Source organism: Geotrypetes seraphini, chromosome 2 (genome assembly GCF_902459505.1).
Source record: "Geotrypetes seraphini chromosome 2, aGeoSer1.1, whole genome shotgun sequence".
In the NCBI taxonomy this organism is placed as follows: Eukaryota; Metazoa; Chordata; class Amphibia; order Gymnophiona; family Dermophiidae; genus Geotrypetes; species Geotrypetes seraphini.
The window spans coordinates 389,392,170-389,412,722 of NC_047085.1; the positions used below are offsets into that span (position 1 = coordinate 389,392,170).

At 47.0% G+C, this 20,553-nt stretch overlaps 1 protein-coding gene across 1 annotated transcript in view; it reads left to right on the forward strand.

Annotated features, from left to right (window-relative positions):
* Nucleotides 1-20,264, forward strand: part of HIBADH (3-hydroxyisobutyrate dehydrogenase) — a 217,175-nt gene extending 196,911 nt beyond the window's left edge. Inside the window, exon 8 of the mRNA XM_033930772.1 lies at nucleotides 19,354-20,264. Coding sequence (XP_033786663.1) covers nucleotides 19,354-19,512 — 159 coding nt within the window. The 3' untranslated portion in view covers nucleotides 19,513-20,264. The remainder of the gene's footprint in view (nucleotides 1-19,353) is intronic.
* The last annotated feature ends 289 nt before the right edge of the window (nucleotides 20,265-20,553 follow it).

The window sequence follows — 20,553 nt, forward strand, 5'->3', positions numbered from 1 at the left end:
GCAAGTTGGACTCAGGAGAGTCTCTGGACATAGTATATTTGGATTTCAGCAAGGCTTTTGACAGCGTCCCACACCGCAGGCTACTAAACAAGATGAAATCAATGGGGTTGGGTGAGACGATAACTGCATGGGTCAATGATTGGCTGAGTGGTAGACTTCAGAGGGTGGTGGTCAACGGTACCCTCTCTGAAACATCAGAAGTGACCAGTGGAGTGCCGCAGGGCTCGGTCCTGGGTCCTCTCCTTTTTAACATATTCATAAGGGACTTGACACGAGGACTACAGGGTAAAGTAACATTATTCGCCGATGACGCAAAACTGTGCAACATAGTAAGTGAAAGCTTTTTACAGGATAGTATGACACAGGACCTTCGTACATTGGAAAACTGGTCCTCGACATGGCAGCTAGGCTTCAATGCTATGAAATGTAAGGTCATGCACCTTGGTAGTAGAAATCCGTGCAGAACTTACACCTTAAATGGAGTAACATTAGCTAGGACCTCAGTAGAATGAGATTTGGGAGTAATCATCAGTGCAGACATGAAGGCTGCCAAACAAGTAGAGAAGGCCACATCCAAGGCAAGGCAAATGATGGGATGTATCAACAGAAGTTTCGTCAGTCGGAAACCAGAAGTCATAATGCCGCTGTACAGAACCATGGTGAGACCTCATCTGGAATACTGTGTGCAATTCTGGAGGCCACATTACCGTAAAGACGTGCTTAGAGTCGAGTCGGTTCAGCGGATGGCCACTAGGATGATCTTGGAGTTCAAGGGTCTCTCGTACGAAGAGAGATGAGCAGACTGCAGCTCTACACTCTAGAGGAACGCAGGGAGAGGGGGGACATGATTGAGACATTTAAATGCATCACAGGACGTGTCAAGGTGGAAGATGACATCCTCTTCCCCAAAGGACCCTCATAGAAACATAGAAACATAGAAATAGACGGCAGATAAGGGCCCACGGCCCATCTAGTCTGCCCACCTTAATGTCCCTCCCCTACCTTTGCCCTGTGAATAGATCCCATGTGCCGATCCCATTTGGCCTTAAAATCAGGCACGCTGCTGGCCTCAATCACCTGTAGTGGAAGACTATTCCAACGATCAACCACTCTTTCAGTGAAAAATAATTTCCTGGTGTCACCTCGTAGTTTCCCGCCCCTGATTTTCAACGGATGCCCTCTTGTTGTCGTGGGACCCTTGAAAAAGAAGATATCTTCCTCCGCCTCGATGCGGCCCGTAAGATACTTGAACGTCTCGATCATGTCTCCCCTCTCTCTGCGCTCCTCGAGCGAGTATAGCTGTAATTTGTCAAGCCGTTTTTCGTATGGTAGATCCTTGAGTCCCGAGACCATCCGGGTGGCCATTCTTTGCACCGACTCCAGTCTCAGCACATCCTTGCGATAATGCGGCCTCCAGAATTGCACACAGTATTCCAGGTGGGGCCTCACCATGGATCTATACAATGGCATAATGACTTCCGCCTTACGACTGACGAAACCCCTTCGTATGCAGCCCATGATTTGTCTTGCCTTGGATGAAGCCTGCTCCACTTGATTGGCAGACTTCATGTCCTCACTGACGATTACCCCCAAGTCTCGTTCTGCTACCGTTTTTGCTAGGATCTCGCCATTAAGGGTATAAGACTTGCATGGATTCTGGCTGCCCAGGTGCATAACTTTGCATTTTTTGGCATTGAAGTTGAGTTGCCATGTCCTAGACCATCGCTCCAGTAGGAGTAGGTCGTGCATCATGTTGTCGGGCATTGAATCTTCGTCTGTTGTGCATTTGCCCACTACATTACTCAGTTTGGCGTCATCGGCGAATAATGTTATTTTACCTCGAAGCCCTTCTGCCAAGTCTCTTATAAAGATGTTGAATAGGATTGGGCCCAAGACTGAGCCCTGTGGTACTCCACTAATCACCTCCGTCATTTCGGAGGGGGTGCCGTTCACCACCACCCTTTGGAGCCTACCTCCAAGCCAGCTCCCAACCCATTTCGTCAATGTGTTACCTAATCCTATAGAACTCATCTTGCTCAGTAACCTGCGGTGTGGTACACTATCGAATGCTTTGCTAAAGTCCAGGTACACGATGTCCAGGGACTCCCCAATATCCAGCTTCCCTGTCACCCAATCAAAGAAGCTGATCAGGTTGGATTGGCAGGATCTCCCCTTAGTAAATCCATGTTGTCGGGGATCCCGTAGATTCTCCTCATCCAGGATCTTATCTAATTGGTGTTTGATTAGAGTTTCCATTAGTTTGCTCACTATCGATGTTAGACTCACTGGTCTGTAGTTTGCTGTCTCCATCTTTGAGCCTTTCTTGTGGAGTGGAATAACGTTAGCCGTCCTCCAGTCCAACGGGACGTTGCCTGTACTAAGGGAGAGGTTGAAGAGCGCGGACAGTGGCTCCGCCAAGACCTCACTCAGCTCCCTAAGCACCCTGGGGTGCAGGTTGTCCGGCCCCATTGCTTTGTTAACCTTGAGCTTTGACAGCTCACCGTAGACACTGCTGGGCGTAAACTCAAAGTTACTAAACGGGTCAACTGAGCCAACCCTTGTCTGTAGCTGAGGGCCGAGCCCTGGCGCTTCTCGGGTGAAGACTGAGCAGAAGTATTCATTTAATAGTTGGGCTTTTTCCGAATCCTTTTCCACATAGTCTCCGTCTGGATTCCTAAGACGTACAATCCCGCCTGAGTTTTTTCTTCTATCACTGATATACCTGAAGAAGGATTTATCTCCCTTCTGGATGTTCTTTGCTAGAGACTCCTCCATGAGGAATTTAGCCTCCCTGACTGCTGTTTTGACGGCTTTTGATTTGGTCAGGTAGTCTGCTCTAGAGTCCTGCTTCCCTGATTGTTTGTAAGAGATGAATGCTTTTTTCTTCTCCTTGATCAGGTCTGAGATCTCCGCAGTAAACCACTGTGGCTTATTGTTCCTTCTCCGTTTACTTACTGATTTTACATAGCGGTTTGTTGCTTCTTGTATGGTTGCTTTCAAAGTCGACCACATGTCTTCCACGTTATCGGTTTCTTCTTGGCTTTGTAGCGCCTGGTGAACGAAGTCTCCCATTTCTTTGAAATTTGTGTCCTTGAATTTGAGGACTTTGGTTAGTGTAGTAGATTTAGTGAAACCTTTCCTGATATTGAACCATACCATGTTGTGGTCACTGGAGGCCAATGTGTCGCCCACCGAGACCTCTGTGACACTTTCTCCATTGGTAAGTATCAGGTCCAGTATTGCCTGATCCCTTGTCGGTTCCAACACCAGTTGCCTGAGGCTTGCTCCTTTCATAGAGTTTAATAGCCTCCTGCTGCTGCCGGAAGCAGAGGTAAGTGTAACCCAATCCACATCAAGCATGTTGAAGTCACCTAGCAATACTGTGTCCCCACGCAAGGTGATATTTTCTATATCTTCGATTATTTCCATATCCAGGTCATCCTGTTGTCTTGGGGGTCTGTAAATTACGCCAAGATACAAGCATTTGTCCTTCCCTCTGGCCAAATTAACCCAAAGGGATTCCCCAGTATGCTGGACATCTGAGATTCTCGTGACCTTAATGTCATCTTTAGTATATAATGCTACACCCCCTCCCATCCTACCCTCTCTGTCCCGGCGAAGCAAGTTGTAACCCGGTATGACCATGTCCCACCCGTGGGAGTCTGTGAGCCAGGTTTCGGATATCGCCACCACATCCAGGTCGGCATTCCTTATTTCTGTTTCCAATTCCAGGATCTTGTTTCCTAAACTGTGTGCGTTGACGTACATAGCCCTCCATGTTATATTTTTGTTACGTCTCAGTGGGGATATTCCTGCTTGAGCTATTTGAACACCTTTAACATTGTTTGTGTTATTTGTGCTTTCCTGAGGCTCAGAACCACAATGTGTACTCCCCATATACCCAGAACTACAGTGTGTACTCCCCCTAGACCCGGAATTACAATGTGACCCATAAATATGATGTGACCCTACTCCCGACTCAAAAGTGTGTGCACTCACCCCTGATCCAGAATTTCGGTGACTACTTTCCTCAGCCTCAAAAATGTATTGGCATTTTAGTTCGCCTGGTATGTTGTTTGTGCCTGTACCCTCCCCCGACTTACCTAGTTTAAAGCCCTGTGGAGTAGGCGGGCTAGGCGGTGTCCAAGGACATTCTTCCCTCTTCTGGTTAGGTGTAGCCCGTCGTGTCCCTGTAGTCTTTGCAATGCTTCTCCATGGTGCAGAAACCCGAAGTTCATCTCCTTGCACCATCCTCGCAGCCAGTCGTTCGCCCTCTGTATTCGATCCTCTCTGGCTCTGCCCTTGCCCCTCACTGGGAGAATCGAGGAGAAGACTACCTGCGCATCCATCCTCCTCAGCTTCTCCCCCAGGGCCCTGAAGTCTTCAGGTATGATGTCCGGGCTGCTCCTTGCGGTGTCGTTGGTTCCGACGTGGATTAGAACCATGGGGAAGTGGTCTCGGGGCTTGATGAGTCTGTCAATGCAAGCAGTGACATCCCGGATCCTGGCCCCTGGCAAACAGCAGACCTCTCTTGATTGTAGGTCTGGTCTGCAGATTGGTCCCTCGGTGCCCCTCAGCAGCGAATCTCCGATGACCACCACTCTGCGCTTCTTAGGGGTGGGCTGTACTAACATAAGAACATAAGAAATGCCTCTGCTGGGTCAGACCCGAGGTCCATCGTGCCCAGCAGTCCGCTCACGCTGCGGCCCAACAGGTCCAGGACCTGTGCAGTAATCTTCTATCTATACCCCTCTATCCCCATTTCCAGTAGGAATTTGTCCAATCCTTTCTTGAACCCCAGTACCGTACTCTGCCTTATAACGTCCTCTGGAAGTGCATTCCAGGTGTCCACCACACGTTGGGTAAAGAAGAACTTCCTAGCATTTGTTTTGAATCTGTCCCCTTTCAACTTTTCCGAATGCCCTCTTGTTCTCTTATTTTTCGAAAGTTCGAAGAATCTGTCCCTCTCTACTCTCTCTATGCCCTTCATGATCTTGTAAGTCTCTATCATATCCCCTCTAAGTCTCCTCTTCTCCAGGGAAAAGAGACCCAGCTTCTCCAATCTCTCAGAATATGACAGGTTTTCCATACCTATTATCAGACGTGTTGCTCTCCTTTGAACCCTCTCGACTAACGCCATATCCTTCTTAAGATACGGCGACCAATATTGGACGCAGTACTCCAAATGCGGGCGCACCATCGCCCGATACAACGGCAGGATAACTTCTTTCGTTCTGGCTGTAATACCCTTTTTGATTATACCAAGCATTCTATTCGCTCTCTTAGCGGCCGCTGCACACTGTGCCGACGGCTTCATTGTCATGTCCACCATTACCCCCAAGTCCCTTTCCTGGGTACTCTTATTCAATAACATCCCTCCCATTGTATAGTTGTACCTCGAGTTTCTGCTCCCCACATGTAATACTTTACATTTTTCAATGTTGAACTTCATCTGCCATTTCGCCGCCCATTCTTCTAATTTGTTCAAGTCCCTTTGCAACTTTTCGCAGTCCTCTGTAGTCCGAGCTCCATTAAATAGTTTGGTGTCGTCCGCAAATTTTATTATCTCGCACTTCGTTCCTGTTTCTAGATCATTTATGAAGATATTAAATAGCAGCGGCCCGAGCACCGAGCCCTGCGGGACACCACTCGTGACCCTCCTCCAGTCGGAGTAGTGACCCTTCACTCCTACCCTTTGTTTTCTACCCTCCAACCAGTTTCTGATCCATCTATGTACGTCTCCTTCCACCCCATGGTTCTTCAGTTTCCAGAGTAGACGTTCATGGGGCACCTTGTCAAAGGCTTTTTGGAAATCTAGATATATGATGTCTATGGGGTCTCCTTTGTCCATCCGTTTGTTGATCCCTTCGAAGAAGTGGAATAAGTTCGTTAGGCACGATCTTCCCTTGCAGAAACCATGCTGGCTGGTTATCAGAAGTTCATTTTTTTCAAAATGTTGATCGATGTTTTCTTTTATCAGTGCTTCTGCCATTTTCCCCGGAACCGAAGTCAGGCTCACCGGCCTGTAGTTTCCCGGGTCACCTCTTGATCCTTGATGTACTGTTGATTCCGGAGTTGGAACCGTCTGCTGAACAACTACTTGTAGCTCTTTCTCGACCACAAGAGGGCATCCGCTTAAACTCAGAGGGGGGAAATTTAATAGTGACACAGGAAGTATTTTTTCACGGAAAGGGTGGTGGATCACTGGAATAAGCTTCCGGTGCAGGTGGTCGAGGCCACCAGCGTGCTCGACGTTAAGAGGAAATGGGACATTTACATGGGATCCCTACGTAGGACGAATCACTAGCATCTAGACTTATTGGGGTGGGTCAGTAGAGTGGGCAGACTAGATGGGCTATAGCCCTTTTCTGCCGTCATCTTTCTATGTTTCTAAAGTGGGCCGGGGTACTGTGCAGGGCTCTTCCAATCAACCCGGATATGTAAGAGATTATACGCCTCCAGAAGCGCTGGATAATGGGGCAGGTCCAGAAGGCATGTCCCAAAGTGTGTCCCCCCCAACCCACATTTATGACACAGGGGTGTAGGGAGACCCCCCACTATAATACAACTATATACAAGTGTAATAGGTGTGTAATGTCACCCTATAATGTGTTTCCCTCAACCAAGCACAAGGGGTAACCCCAGGCGTCGCCCTCAAGGTACGGGCTACATCCCAATGTCCCAAATTAATTTGCAATTCCCCCTCCCATTTACCACGGATATTTTGGTAATCTTTAGCTGGTTGTAACTCTTGCAAGTTAGCATGAATGCTAGACACCCCCCCTTCCCGAGCAAACAGTTCCTGCAGCCTGGCCCCCATATGTAATCGCAATTGTGCTCTATCGAGGGATCCCACATAGTGCTCCACTTGATGACATGCGAACTGTACGCCCCAGGTCTCCCCCACCTTAGCTAGCAAATCTGCACGGGTCAGCAACTCCCCATCATCCCCCAAAATATGTTCTAAACAAGAAACTCCTTTCACTCCCCAGGACAGGTACTCTCTGGATTCCCGACCCGGAGGGAAGGCTGGATTACCCCGCAAGGGCAAGAGATCAGTAACCGTCAGATCCCCACCATGGGCTTGCACAAACCAACGCCAGGCCGCATGCAATGTGCTAAATATCGTACTTGATCTGATAGAAGGGGCAGTGCCCTCCGAGGACTATGCAGTAGCGCAAACACTTCATAAGGAGCAAAAAACTCACGTTCCATCAAAAGAGGGGTGTAACTGCCGGTCAGATTCACCCAATCTCCCAAATGGTGAAGCAAACACGCATAATTATAAACCCTCATATCTGGTAATCCTAACCCCCCCCCCCTGCCAATTCCCCAGCAACCGAGACACCTGCAATTTCGGTTTCTTGGCCGCCCAACAGAATCGAGAAATTCCTTTATAAAGAATGCGTAAATCTTTCTTCAGCAAGTAGAGCGGCAAAGTCTGCAATACATACAGCCATTTTGGAAAGGTGAACATCCTAACCATGCAAATGCGCCCCATCAGAGAAAGGGGCAAGGCGCTCCAGGTATCCAGCATAAGCTCTGTCTGTTGCTGAAGCTTATCAACATTAAGACGATACACGGTGAACCGGCATAGTCATCAAAGTCCCCAAGTACACAAACTGCCCCGGCGCCTATGTCAGCGGGAACCTAGTCCTCCATTGGGCCTGAACCGCCGCAGAGGATGCTAACGCCTCCGATTTATCCAAATTTAAGCGAAACCCAACAAAGTCACCATATTCTTTTATCAAGTCCAATAAGTCCGTCAAGAAGGGCAAAGGATCCGTTAAGTGAACTAAGATATCATCCGCAAAGGCCGATAATTTAAAAGATGTTGCACCAATGTCAATCCACCGTATAGATGGCATCGCATAGATATCCCAGATTAGGGGGTCCAATGTGAGCACAAACAACAATGGGGGCAACCCTGTCTTGTCCCCCTAGAAATCGGGAACCGATCCGTTTCAAAATCTTTCAACACTATTCTAGTCTGAGGAAGAGCATACAATGCTTGCACCGCCGACACAGAAAAACTCCATCAAAACCATATGCCGCCAAAGTATCATAGAGAAAATCCCACCGCACCCTATCAAACGTCTTCTCGGCATCAAAGCTAACCAGCACAGATGGGAGATTGCACACCGCCCGCTGTTTCAAAGACAGCAACAATTTTCATACATTTTTAGCTATGGTTCAACCTTTCACAAATCCCACCTGAGCTTCGTGGATAAGGGAGGGAAGCACAGCAGCCAACCGCTTTGCCATGATTTTCGCTAACAGTTTAACCTCCGTATTCAATAAGGAAATAGGACGGTAGGAGCCTGCTGTTTCAGGGTCTTTATGCGGTTTAGGTAACAGCAATATGCGTACCATGTTCATACCCTCCGGTAAAGCCTCTGCTCCATCCATAATGTTAAACATCCGAGCGAGAGGCTGGACAATCTCCTCACCCAAAAGCTTATAAAATTCGATGCGCATGCCATCCTCGCCGGGTGCCTTCAGCAGAGGACTGTTCCCTATTGCCCAGTACACTTCCTCCGGTGTTATTGGAGCATTCCCTGTCCGGTGTTATTGGACGCTCCCTGTCCATCTCAGAGATATGGGGCAACGTTATCCCATCCAAATAGGGGCCTGCTGTCACTCCCTCCTCTGACGGGGAGGCATAGAGGTTCTTAAAATAGTGAAAAAATACGTCTCCAATCTCCGGGTCGGTGGTAACTCTCACCCCCTGCTCGTTCCTCAGCGCCTGAACCCTACAGGGGCCCATCCTGGAAGTAACCAGGTGGGCCAGTAGTTTCCCCCCCCTTATTCCCATATCTATAAAGCAGATACTTATAATAAGCGAGGGATTTGCATGCCCACCGATGGAGTAAGAAATTGAGCGCCACTTGATACTCCATCAATTCCTGTTTTGTGCATGGGGTCACCGTCTGGCCATACCTCCTCCGGGCTCTAGCTACGTCCTTCTCCAAACACAAAATTTCCCTATTGCGAGCTTTTCTTACGTGATTACTGTAACTTAGGGTATCCCCCTCAACACCGCCTTCGCCACTTCCCAGAATAAGACGGGGTCCCCTTCCGCGTGAGCATTATGCCGTTTGTATTCATTCCATGTACCCAGCAACTGTTCCCTATAGTTCGGATCCCTATACAATGCAAGTGGAAATACCCAGTGCCACTTCCCCTGAGGCCCCCCTCCTGCTTGCCACGACACCTGAACCCAGGCATGATCAGAAACTGTATAGGGACCGATCTCCGCCCGCTCCAGCTTCCGAAACACCTGTTCCGTCACCGAAATATAATCAGTGCGAGACTGCGTGCCGTGCGCCCGGGACATATGGGTGTAATCCCTCTCGGTTCCATGCAGTACCCTCCAGGGGTCGATTAAATCCAGGTTATCACTAAATTTTTGGAGCTCCCTCTCCTCAGCCAGACGTAGAGCACCCCCCGGCCCTGTTGTCACCTGCCAGGTCCGCTAGGAACCTGCGGAGGACCGCCAACAGGTGGCAGCACGTCCCTGGCGCGGCTCCCAAGGGGGAGACCCTAAACGGTGACCATGTTCTTTGGTTTCCCCATAAGCAATAACAAGCCAACGCCTACTCAGACATCTTTCAATGGTTTAATTTCATCAAAATTAATAAAATAAAAATACCAACTGTCACTCTGGCTTCTCTCTTTTCAAAAAAAAACAGTTCTAGTAACCAGATGTAGTATAGTAAGTAAACTAAGGTTATGTCTCAAGTTAGTAGCACAAGTCCCAGACACAATTCTAGCAGCTTCACACAGCTTTAAACCAGAAAGAAAAAAAACCCCCACAAACAAAAGAAAACACTTTCCCACGACTTCTTGCAGACTTGGGCTTTTACCAAAATAGTCCTGTTCTTCACCAGGCTCTCTTCAACACAATCCCCAAAATCAATCTTTAGAAAAAAATGAAGTGTTGTAGGCTTTGCTTCCTTAAGTAGCAGCAACTCTCCAGCCTTTGAAGACTGGGCACAGAATTGCTGGGCCCCCTTTTATAACTGCTTTTACAAGCACCCACAAAGACCCAACCCTAGCTCTTCGGGGAACCCTCCCCAATTCTGTAAGTCCCTTGGGTTTGTCAGGTAGAAAGAAAACCCCCAAGCACAAAAAGAAACTTACTCCAGCTTTTCCCTGGCTTCAACACAACTGGAGTGCAGCAGCTTAATTAATGCTGAGTACTGCTGCAGCACTGTTTTCTAGCCCAGCCCCCACTGCTGAGCAACACAAAAATGCTCTTTCAAAAACAAACTGTTCTTTAGAAAATTGTCCCAACAAGATATTCTCAAAGGAAAACAACAACTTTAATCATTGGTGAGAGACTGCCAAACTCACGTCCATGGATTCCACGCCTTCAGCTTCAGGCATTTCCAATTCAGCAGTGTCCATGCTTTCCTCTGGAGACATTAGCTCTGTTGAAACCTGGACTGTGGAACCTTCACATTCCATGGGTTCCTGACTGAGGTCTGGCCTTTGCCTGGCCTGGAGAGTCCTCTCTGCCAGGTCCTCATGTGCTGTCTGCCTCACTGACCTTGAGAGCTGTTTTAACAAGTTACGGCCACACCCCATCTTATGTGGCTGGGGCACCGATTTGAGTGCTCTCTGGCTCTCTCTCAGGTCACTAGAAACATTGCTTCTCTTACTAGACTCTGGCTTCACAATGGGTTCCAGCTCATGGTCGGGCTCAAGCCCCTCAGGATAGGCAGCCCTGTCCTCTACACTCTCCGAGTTACCACTCACAACTGGTTTCTGGTATCGGGGCATGGGTTTTATGCAGGATTTAACCCTGACATGTTCATCGCTATGGATGGAAATGTCACATCGTGCAATCCAGACTAGAATCACGAACAGCGTTGAAGTCCACTCCCCCCCCCCCCCCTCCCCAGCAATCAGGGAGACCTGGGCGAAGAGCAGCAACAAGCGGGCCAAGTTAGCATAGAATGCCGGATCACTTTCATTAGGACCATAGACACAGCAAAATACCATGTCCTGCTGCGCGATCACCCCTGACAGAGCACCCTCCCCATCCCTGGCCAAAATTTGTAGGTTATCTAGTAGGCACTTGCGGAACAAAATTGCTACCCCCCTATGTTTCCCCATGGCAGATGCCGCAACACACTCCCCCACCCACCATTTCCTCAATTTCATATGTTCAAGATCAGTCAGATGGGTCTCCTGGAGAAAGGCCACATCCACCTTATGGCGCTGTAAATGTTAAGAACATAAGAAGTTGCCTCCGCTGAGGCAGACCAGAGGTCTATCTCGCCTAGCGATCCGCTCCCGCAGCAGCCCATCAGGCCTATTGCCTGAGCAGTGGTCCCTGACTATTTCTATAACTACCTCTTGCTCCTATCCCTATAACCTACCTCTACTCCTATCTGTACCCCTCAATCCCTTTGTCCTCTAGGAACCTATCCAAACCTTCTTTGAAGCCCTGTAATGTGCTCCTGCCTATCACAGCCTCCGGAAGCGCGTTCCATGTATCCACCACCCTCTGGGTAAAAAAGAACTTCCTAGCGTTTGTTCTAAACCTGTCCCCTTTCAGTTTCTCCGAGTGCCCCCTTGTACTTGTGGTTCCCCATAATTTGAAAAATCTATCCCTGTCTACTTTTTCTATGCCTTTCAGGATCTTGAAGGTTTCTATCATTTATCCTCTAAGTCTCTGCTTCTCCAGGGAGAACAGCCCCAGCTTTTTCAGTCTGTCAGAGGTTTTCCATACCCTTTACTAGCTTAGTTGCTCTTCTCTGTACTTCCTCAAGTACTGCCATGTCCTTCTTGAGGTGTGCCGTCCGGATCTGGCGATTTGTCGCTCTTAAGCCTGTCTATCTGCCTGAGGACATCCACTCAGTTTATCATCCTGATCTCCATTTACGATTTCTTCGGGTTCCAGAATGTTGGTTGTGTCCTCCCTCATGAAGACTGACGTGAAGAACTCATTTAACTTGTCAGCTATCTTTTTTTCCTCTTTTACTACTCCCTTTCTGTCTCCATCATCCAAGGGTCCCACTTCCTCCCTTGCTGGTTGCTTCCCCTTAACGTACCTGAAGAATGATTTGAAGTTTGTTGCCTCCCCCACCAGTCTCTCTTCATATTCTCTTTTTGCTTTCCTTACCACTTGGTGACACTCCCTCTGGTGTTCTTTGTGCTTCTTTTGGTTGTCCTCTGTTTGGTCCTTTTTCCATTTATTGAACGATGCTTTCTTGTCACTTATCGCCTTTTTCACTGCATTTGTTATCTACACTGGGTTTTTTGTTCTATTTTTTTTGCACCCTTTCCTGAACTTGGGGATGTACAGGTTCTGTGCTTCGTGCACCGTGCCCTTGAGTAGGGTCCAGGCTTTTTCTAAGGACTCTATCTTCCTTGCGTTGCCGTTGAGTTTCTTTCCCACCATTTTCCTCATGGCATCATAATTCCCTTTTTTGAAGTTTGAGTGCTGTCGTTGTGGTTCTTTTCACTTTTGATGATCCAATTTCTAGCTTGTACTGGATCGTGTTGTGATCGCTGTTTCCTAGTGGGGCTAGTACCGCCACCTCTTTTGCGGGTCCCCCTAGTCCGTTGAAGATTAGATCAAGAGTGGCATCTCACCGTGTTGGTTCCGTGACCAGCTGTTCAATGAAACAGTCCCTCGTGGCCTCCAGGAATTTGGTCTCCCTCGTGCAGTTTGAGTACCCGATACTCCAGTCTATCCCAGGGTAGTTGAAATCCCCCATCACCACCACACTTCCGCTGTTGCATACCTGCCTCAGTTCAGCCTCCAGGTCCTGGTCGATTTCTTCCATTGTCCAGGTGGGCGATAGTACAGCCCCAATTTTATGTCTGCTCCAGTTCCTCCCGGTAGCTTAACCCATAGTGATTCCAAGCCATCCGCCCTTACTATTGTTTCCATCCTGGTTGAGGGTATGGAGTCTTTTATATATAGCGCTATTCCTCTACCCTTTTTGTGTGTCCTGTCCCTCCTGAAGAGTTTGTACCCTGGTATGGCCACATCCCATTTATTGTCATCAGTCCACCACGTTTCTGTGACTCCAATTATGTCTAGGTCCTTCTTGCTGGCTATGACTTCCAGCTCTCCCATTTTGGCCCTTAGGCTCCTAGCATTAGCGTATAGGCAATGTTGTAAAATTTTGGAGCGCTTAATGGGGGAATTTATCCCCCCCACATTCCATATTACAAAATTAACCAGGATCCACTACCACTAACCACTCCACAGACTCCACCCTCAATATCCTTGGGACCCAGTCACCCCAGCCCCTGACTAGGCCCCACCAGAGCATCAATGGACCATCCAATTCCAATGCGGAGTTGAGAGTACCCTTTCCCCCACCACATCCCAAATCCTAACCCCTCCCCCACCTCAAACGTTCCCCTGCCCCCAGTACCCAACCCAAAACTACATCTCGAGACCATCCAAACAGATCTCAATATCCCTGAGAAAGAAGCAACTCCACCACCCCAGCCACCCCAATGCACACCCCCAGCACCCCAATTACACACCATATATACACAACATACCGCCCACAACAGCATTCCTGGACCCCTTCCCAATGTCCCACTACTCACAGACTCCCCGAGCGATCCCTCAACCCTTACAATAACACCCCCCTGCCCACTCCAAACCAAGACCCACAACAATGATACTGCAGAAGTCAGCCCAACCAACAGTAATGTCCAACGATAACAGCAGCCTTCTCATGGGGGTTGTCCTTGTGGCTCACGGCTCCTTGCACTCCGGGCCATTGCTCCTGTGGTCTGCTGCCGCCATCCGGAAGGTCCAGCTTGCTCCTCCTCTCGCTCCCTGGGAGGATCCCCCTCAGGAAGTTTAGGAGCACCTAGTTCTTGTAGCACTGACCAGGCCTCCGCCACTGTGCGAACCCGTCTCATTGCGGTCCCCACCGTACAAATGGGTACAGCCACCGATATCTGAGGCCCTCTCTGCGGAGATAGGTGGTCACTGCTTGCATGTCCCTCCGCTTGCGCAAGGTTGCTGCCGCCACATCCTGATAAATGTCCTCCCGCAAGTTATTCCATTTGTAATCCCTCTGCTTCCGCGCTGCATGAAATATATCCTCTTTCACCCGATAGCTGCCTAAGCACAAAACAATGTCATGGGGAAAGTTGGATCTTGAGCATCCCAAAGCTCGATGCGCTCGTTCTATTTCAATTTCCGGCACTCGCACTTCACCCGCCAGAGCACTTGTGAGGATATCTGTACAGATGTCCAAGGCCATCTGGCGGGCATCTTGATATGCACTTTTCTTCCGGCACCCCCCGGATCCGGTGATTGCACCGTCAGGATCTGGTCTCCAGATCTTCCAACTTGTCCCACATCGCCACCTCCTCCGCGCGGACCCCCGCCACCGCCTGCTGCACAGCTATAATGTCCTCAGTCATGGTGTTGACATGAGCTTCCACCGCATCCTGCCTCTTTACCTGCTCCCCCAGGTCTCATTTTAAATCTGCTATGGCTCTGGTAACATCGTGGCGCAGGGATTGCAGTTCTCTACGAATGTCCAGTAGGAATTTCCTCAGGGAGTACGGCATCTCCACGGAGCCTCCCTGCACATCTCCACCCAGTCGATCCTGATGGTCCACTCCACCCCCCACAGTGGCCTCCAACACCGCCATCCTGGTCGCCTGTGGCGGACTGGTTCCTGCCGCTTTCAGGGCACTCTGCTTTCTGCCCGCAAATCCGTAGCTGTCCAACTTCTTCCTTGTTGACATCCTACGCGTCCGGCTGCCGACTGCAGGAATACAGGGTTGCAGGTGTTGGCTCACAAGGGGGGGGAGGCAGTTATCCCCTCCGCTGTGGCAAGCTCTCAGGCTCTCTTCACTCGGGGGCTCTCCCCGGGCAAGCAAGGGAGGCTGTGTCCACAGGAAGGCAGGAAAGCTGGACACCGGCGGTCCCGAGCACGCAACCAGCCTCCCCTGACTGGACCAAACTTGTGCCCCTTCCTGAAAGCTGAGCCTATCACCTCCAGAGCGCCGTATGTAGACTGCTGACTCAGCAATCCACCTGGGTTTCAACACCAACGCTGAACGTGCTCCCTTCAGGCTCTGCAGGCGCCCGAATGCTTTGCACCCTCACCAGTGCTCCCCCCCGGTCCAGGCAAGCTGCACCGAAGTGCTCTACAGCAGGCACGGTCGGGCCGCTCAAAACCGCAGCGCCGTCTTCCACTCCATTTCCGGTCCGGAAGTAGCAAGAGTGGATGCTGCTCGCACCGCACGTGGGGGAAGCAGGCCGGCAGTCCGCCACTCAACCAGTGCCCAGGGACCGCCCAAACTCGCTCCAATGGGGGGAATCCGGGATCCCGTCGAGGTCACCGACTCAGGCACCGGCTTTGGTGGGGCTGAGCCTCCACGGGCTGGAGGGAGATCGGGGAGGCTAGTGGCGAAGAAGGAGCCTCTAGTTCAGGTGTCCATCTTCTTAGGTGACCTACAGGGAAATACTTTTAAAACCAATAGGAGGAAATTTTTTTTACTCAGAATAGTTAAGCTCTGGAACGCATTGCCAGAGGATTGTGGTACGAGTGGATAACGTAGTTGGTTTTAAGAAAGGTTTGGACAATTTCCTGGAGGAAAAGTCCATAGTCTGTTTTTGAGAAAGACATGGAGGAAGCCACTGCATGCCCTGGATTGGTAGCATGGAATATTGCTACTCCTTGGGTTTTGGCCAGGTACTAGTGACCTGGATTGGCCACCGTGAGAACAGACTACTGTGCTTGATGGTCCATTGGTCTGACCCAGTTAGGCTATTCTTATGTTCTTATGATACCTGGGTAATCAGTTATCTGTGCAGGTGAATTCTTTATATCAGATTAATATGCTTGAGTCTATAAAACAAGTAGTACAGGGCTGGACTCACCACTGTCTTTCCATGGGTGAATACATTTATTCAGAATGGTGAAATTCCCATGATGGCTGTATCTTCTGCAGATGCTTCCTTTAAGACTTCTGGGCAAAGATTTAAAATATCTAAATAAGTCAGTATCTAAATTCTGCTGGGGAGGCCAAAGTTATTCTTTACAAAATTATTGGATTCCTGACATAATGGAGGCCTTAGTTTGCTGGATATTAAAAGATATAATCAGGCCTGCATTCTTTGGCATTTAGGAGATTGAATTCTGGAGAGGCAGGATTTATATATCATGTAAAATTGCATTGGAATATTTTGCTCCCTGGGATATACTTTTCCTCTTACAGGCCCCTAGAAAACAGACATAGTGCTGTACTGACTCCATTACAAGCACTTTGGAAAGATCTCACTAAATGCTGGGGGGTGGCAATGATTTGTTCAGATTTATTGCCTATCTATGGGAATTCCCAATTTGTGCCTCACTTAGACACTGGTATTTTTAAAATTTGGGAAGGCAAGGGGATTACTAGATTGGAACATATTCTGCTCCCTGTTGGTACTATGAAAGGACTTCTCAATCTGGGAGTTGGGCAAAGGCAAATTGTCTTTGCCCAGCTAAAACATTATGTTGCAGCGCTACCCATAAACTAGATACAAACTAGACCCAATCAATTACTTAGGAGTCTTTTTGCACAAGTAAGGGTGAAAGTCTTTCAGTGTTGGAGTTTTATATAAGGTCCTAGTATTGACTTTTCCTAAAAGGATTTAGCATTTTGGTGGACCTCGGGCTAAGTGCGACCCATTACAGCTGAGAGTTTGTCTTTGATGTCTGGAATTCCTAGATTGGTGCAAGGGGTAGGTTTGAGGTAATGCCATTTTAGGATAATCCATAGGGCTTGTCTCACTCAAGCACAAATATTTCATATGGGAGGGGTGGACGTGCTGTTGTGTCAGAAATGTGGTCGGTTAAATTTTTTTTTTTTTACCATGCTTTTTGGGAGTGTCAGACAATAAGTTTCTTTTGGAGTTCAATTATCATTTATTTAGTGAGAGTGTTAGGTACAAGAATGCCTAATTCTCCAAACCAGGGTTAAACCAGCACAGCAATTAACATACATTGGTTTTTGTGAAATGGTTATTTTGAACTTTCTACCTTTTTACTTTCATTTTGAGCTGCTCTAGTGCAGTGAACTGGAGTCCGAGTTTGTCAGGGTGTTTTCCCTATACAAAGACTATTACCATTTTGAACTATTTGCTTGATGCATGTCATGAACATTATCTGTGCTGTGTGCAGTCAACATAACACAGACTTGGAAGTTTATCTGGCCTGTGGCCTAAATAAATCTTTATTTTGTTTTGGAAGCCATTCTGACTTGGTGTCTCTTTGTTGAATGAAAACCATCTTACTTACCTGTATCTGCACTAGTAAGTAGTTGCCTAAACTGGATGAAAGTCCTGAAGGGGACCCTCAAGCTACAGAGGGCACGCTGGGGAGAAGATTGTCACGGCCCAAACGCGCTAACCAAGCCAGTTAGGCACCTAGGGATGATACAGACCATATATCAATCTTACTGCAGTATTTTGAATCGGTTGCAATTTTTTTTAACCATTTTTTAATTTGTTTAAATACAAAGAATTACAGTAATCGAGTTGTGATAATATCAACATCTGAACCACCAATTCAAAATGATGTTCAGATAAAATAAGATTTCACCAATCACAATTGTCTCATGCTTCTGGAGACAGTAGGTGCTCATTCATCACTTCATCATCAGAAGCATTTCCTAGATCTAGGGACCATATATTCAATCTTTCTCATCAAATTCATAAAGTCTGGTGCTCACAATTGAAATATCTATTGTTATTTTTTTTTTAATGATCTATTCTCTCACCCCAGAGATCTCTAATGGTGAGGGGTATAAGAGCTCAGCCCCATTTGCTGAATATTATGTAATCTATGGTATTTCGTGATCCTGGTAAAGTACTACTTTTGATTGGTGGGAAGGGAGGGTTTCCTGATCAATGGAAACGGATGACTGATATTTTTCATTTATATTTTATTGTAGAGTTGTTTTACATAGTTATCAGCAGTGACAATGGTTTTATATTGAGAGGAAAATGAATAATTGGACTATAATGTAGGGGTGACAAATGTAATAAAAGAATTTTTCTTCACTGTTACCTTAAATTAATTTCAATAAAAAAGATTTAAACATAATTTAAAATCATTCTTTATATGTTATGTTGCAATCATCTTTTAAAAATGAAAGGCATATGCTAGAGTTCTGTGATGAAATAAATATTTATGCAAAACTTTAGTGTTAATTGAGCTCCGTAACAAATACCTTATATCAGTGGTCTCAAACTCGCGGCCAGGGATCCACATGCGGCCCCAGGTACTATTTTGAGGCCCTCGGTATGTTATCATAACCACAAAAGTAGAATAAAACTGTTTCTTGATCATATGTCTCTTTAGTTGTAAATATTATTAAGACTTAGCCAAAAGGAAATATTTATAAACTAGAAAGAGTTTTACCTCATGCAAAATTGTCATTTCTTTAATAAGACATTAACTATTTTTTCTGAGGCCCTCCAGGTACCTATAAATCCAAAATGTGGCTCTGCAAAGGGTTTGAGTTTGAGACCACTGCCTTATATATTCAAATATAAACCAAGATTTTTGGAACAAACAAAGGAGTCTCGGTTTATATTCAAGTCCTTTGGTCTGCGTCTTCCACCTCCCCTGGCCCGGACCTGTTGCATATATCCTGCGGGCCTGCCTTAAGCCCTGTTGGTCCAGCGGTGAGCCAGGACAGGAGCAATCCTTCCCATGTCTTGTCCCACCCCAACTTTAAAACTACCCCGCCTCCCTGATCCCTTTAGAGTTTACCTTTAAAGCCCTGGGGGTTTAGCAGTGAAGTAGGGCAGAAGCGATCTTTCTATGCTCCTGCCCTCTGAACAACCATGATCAAAAATGGCTGCTACAAGTTCCCATGGCAGTCTCGCGAGTTCCCATGGGTGGTCTCGCGAGACTGCTGCAGGAACTTGCGACAGCCATTTTTGATTGTGGCTCTTCATAGGGCAGGAACGTAGGAAGACCGCTCCTGCAACACTTCGCTGCAAGACCACCAAAACTTTAAAAATAAGGTCTTAGAGGGGTCAGGGAGGTAGGAGGAAGGCGGGGTGGTTAAGAGTTAGCCGGGACAGGATGCGAGAAGGATCACTCCTGTCCTAGATCATTGCTAGCCAATTAGGAAAGGAGAGCTGAGTGCAAGGCAGACCATTTGAATTAAACCTCCCAGTTTATACTCAAGGCAACATTCCTTCCCCCCTTTTGGGGGGGGGAGAAAAGAAGGTTACCTTGGTTTATATTTGGGTAGGTTTATATTCAAGTATATACACTAACAGCATTGACAAGAGTGGAAAAATTGTTGAGTGTTTACGTACCTCATGCCAGTATCCTTTCTTCTTATTGGCAGGATCTTGGTTTGGCACAATACTCTGCAACTGACACTAAAACGCCAATCCCACTGGGATCCTTATCGCATCAGATCTACAGAATGATGTGTGCGAAGGGCTATGCAAAGAAAGACTTCTCTTCTGTCTTCCAGTTTTTACGGGAAGAGGAGAACTTGTGAGCTGACTTGGCAATAGACACTGTTCAGTAACTGAGCCTTCCTACAACATCTGTAAAAAGTGCATGGGTTTAGTCAGAGGTCATTTTTGGTTAATTCTGGCCTGTTGTTTTGTGTTCATCTTTGCCATGTTGAAAGTTGGGAGGAGATGAGGGAAGAATTTGCTGATTTGCCTGCAGTAGATTTTTAATAGTAATCGCAGGCAATGCAGAATTATTCTGCATTGTTTTCAGTGGCATCCTAGCAGTGTAAAATGTGACCCATAATTACAGTAATCTGAACAAAATCTTTGGTTTTAGTATTTGGTGACATGTATACTAACCTTAGCTTCCAGACACTGATGAAAAATGAAGCCCTTCACAGATCAGGTTTTTTGGGTTTTTTTTCAATTATACTGTGTTAATATTTTAGTTAGGTTTTCTTTCTCATAAAGGGTGGGTAATTTCCCCTGGGATTATAGATACAGAGTAAAATTCTGCTGGATGTTCAATGAACAGAAAACTGTTACAAATGTTTTGCTAGTAGACTGACTTGTAGTAATTTTCAGTCACTTATCCTTTGTCACTCTTTTGTACATTAGTGACCCATTTTTCTAATATAGTTTTCTGCGTGCTTTCATCAGTCAAATTAATGGTGTTAAATAATTGGTTAATAATGTACATTTTATTTGGGATAACTGCTATAATCTTAACCCAGTACCAAAAACGTCTTATTTTGGATCTAAATAAATTTCTAGACTGGTACTTGTCAAGGTATGATGAGGTTGTTGTTTTTTAAAAATAATCTCTATTCATGTTATATGGCACTTTTACTAAAATGATTGAAAAATGACTCTTTAGCCACCACTTGACTTCAATATTTTAATATCAAAAATGTATTGTTCCTTAGCAATTTTATCACTGATGTTCTCTGTCCCACTGCATATATTTATTGTGCTGTCCTTGTTATGTGAGTTTTGGAAGTTATGGCAGAATGGTAGAATTTCTCCAGATCCTGAGAGAATTTTTTGTAGGTGCTGTTTTTTTGAAACATGAAAACTCATCA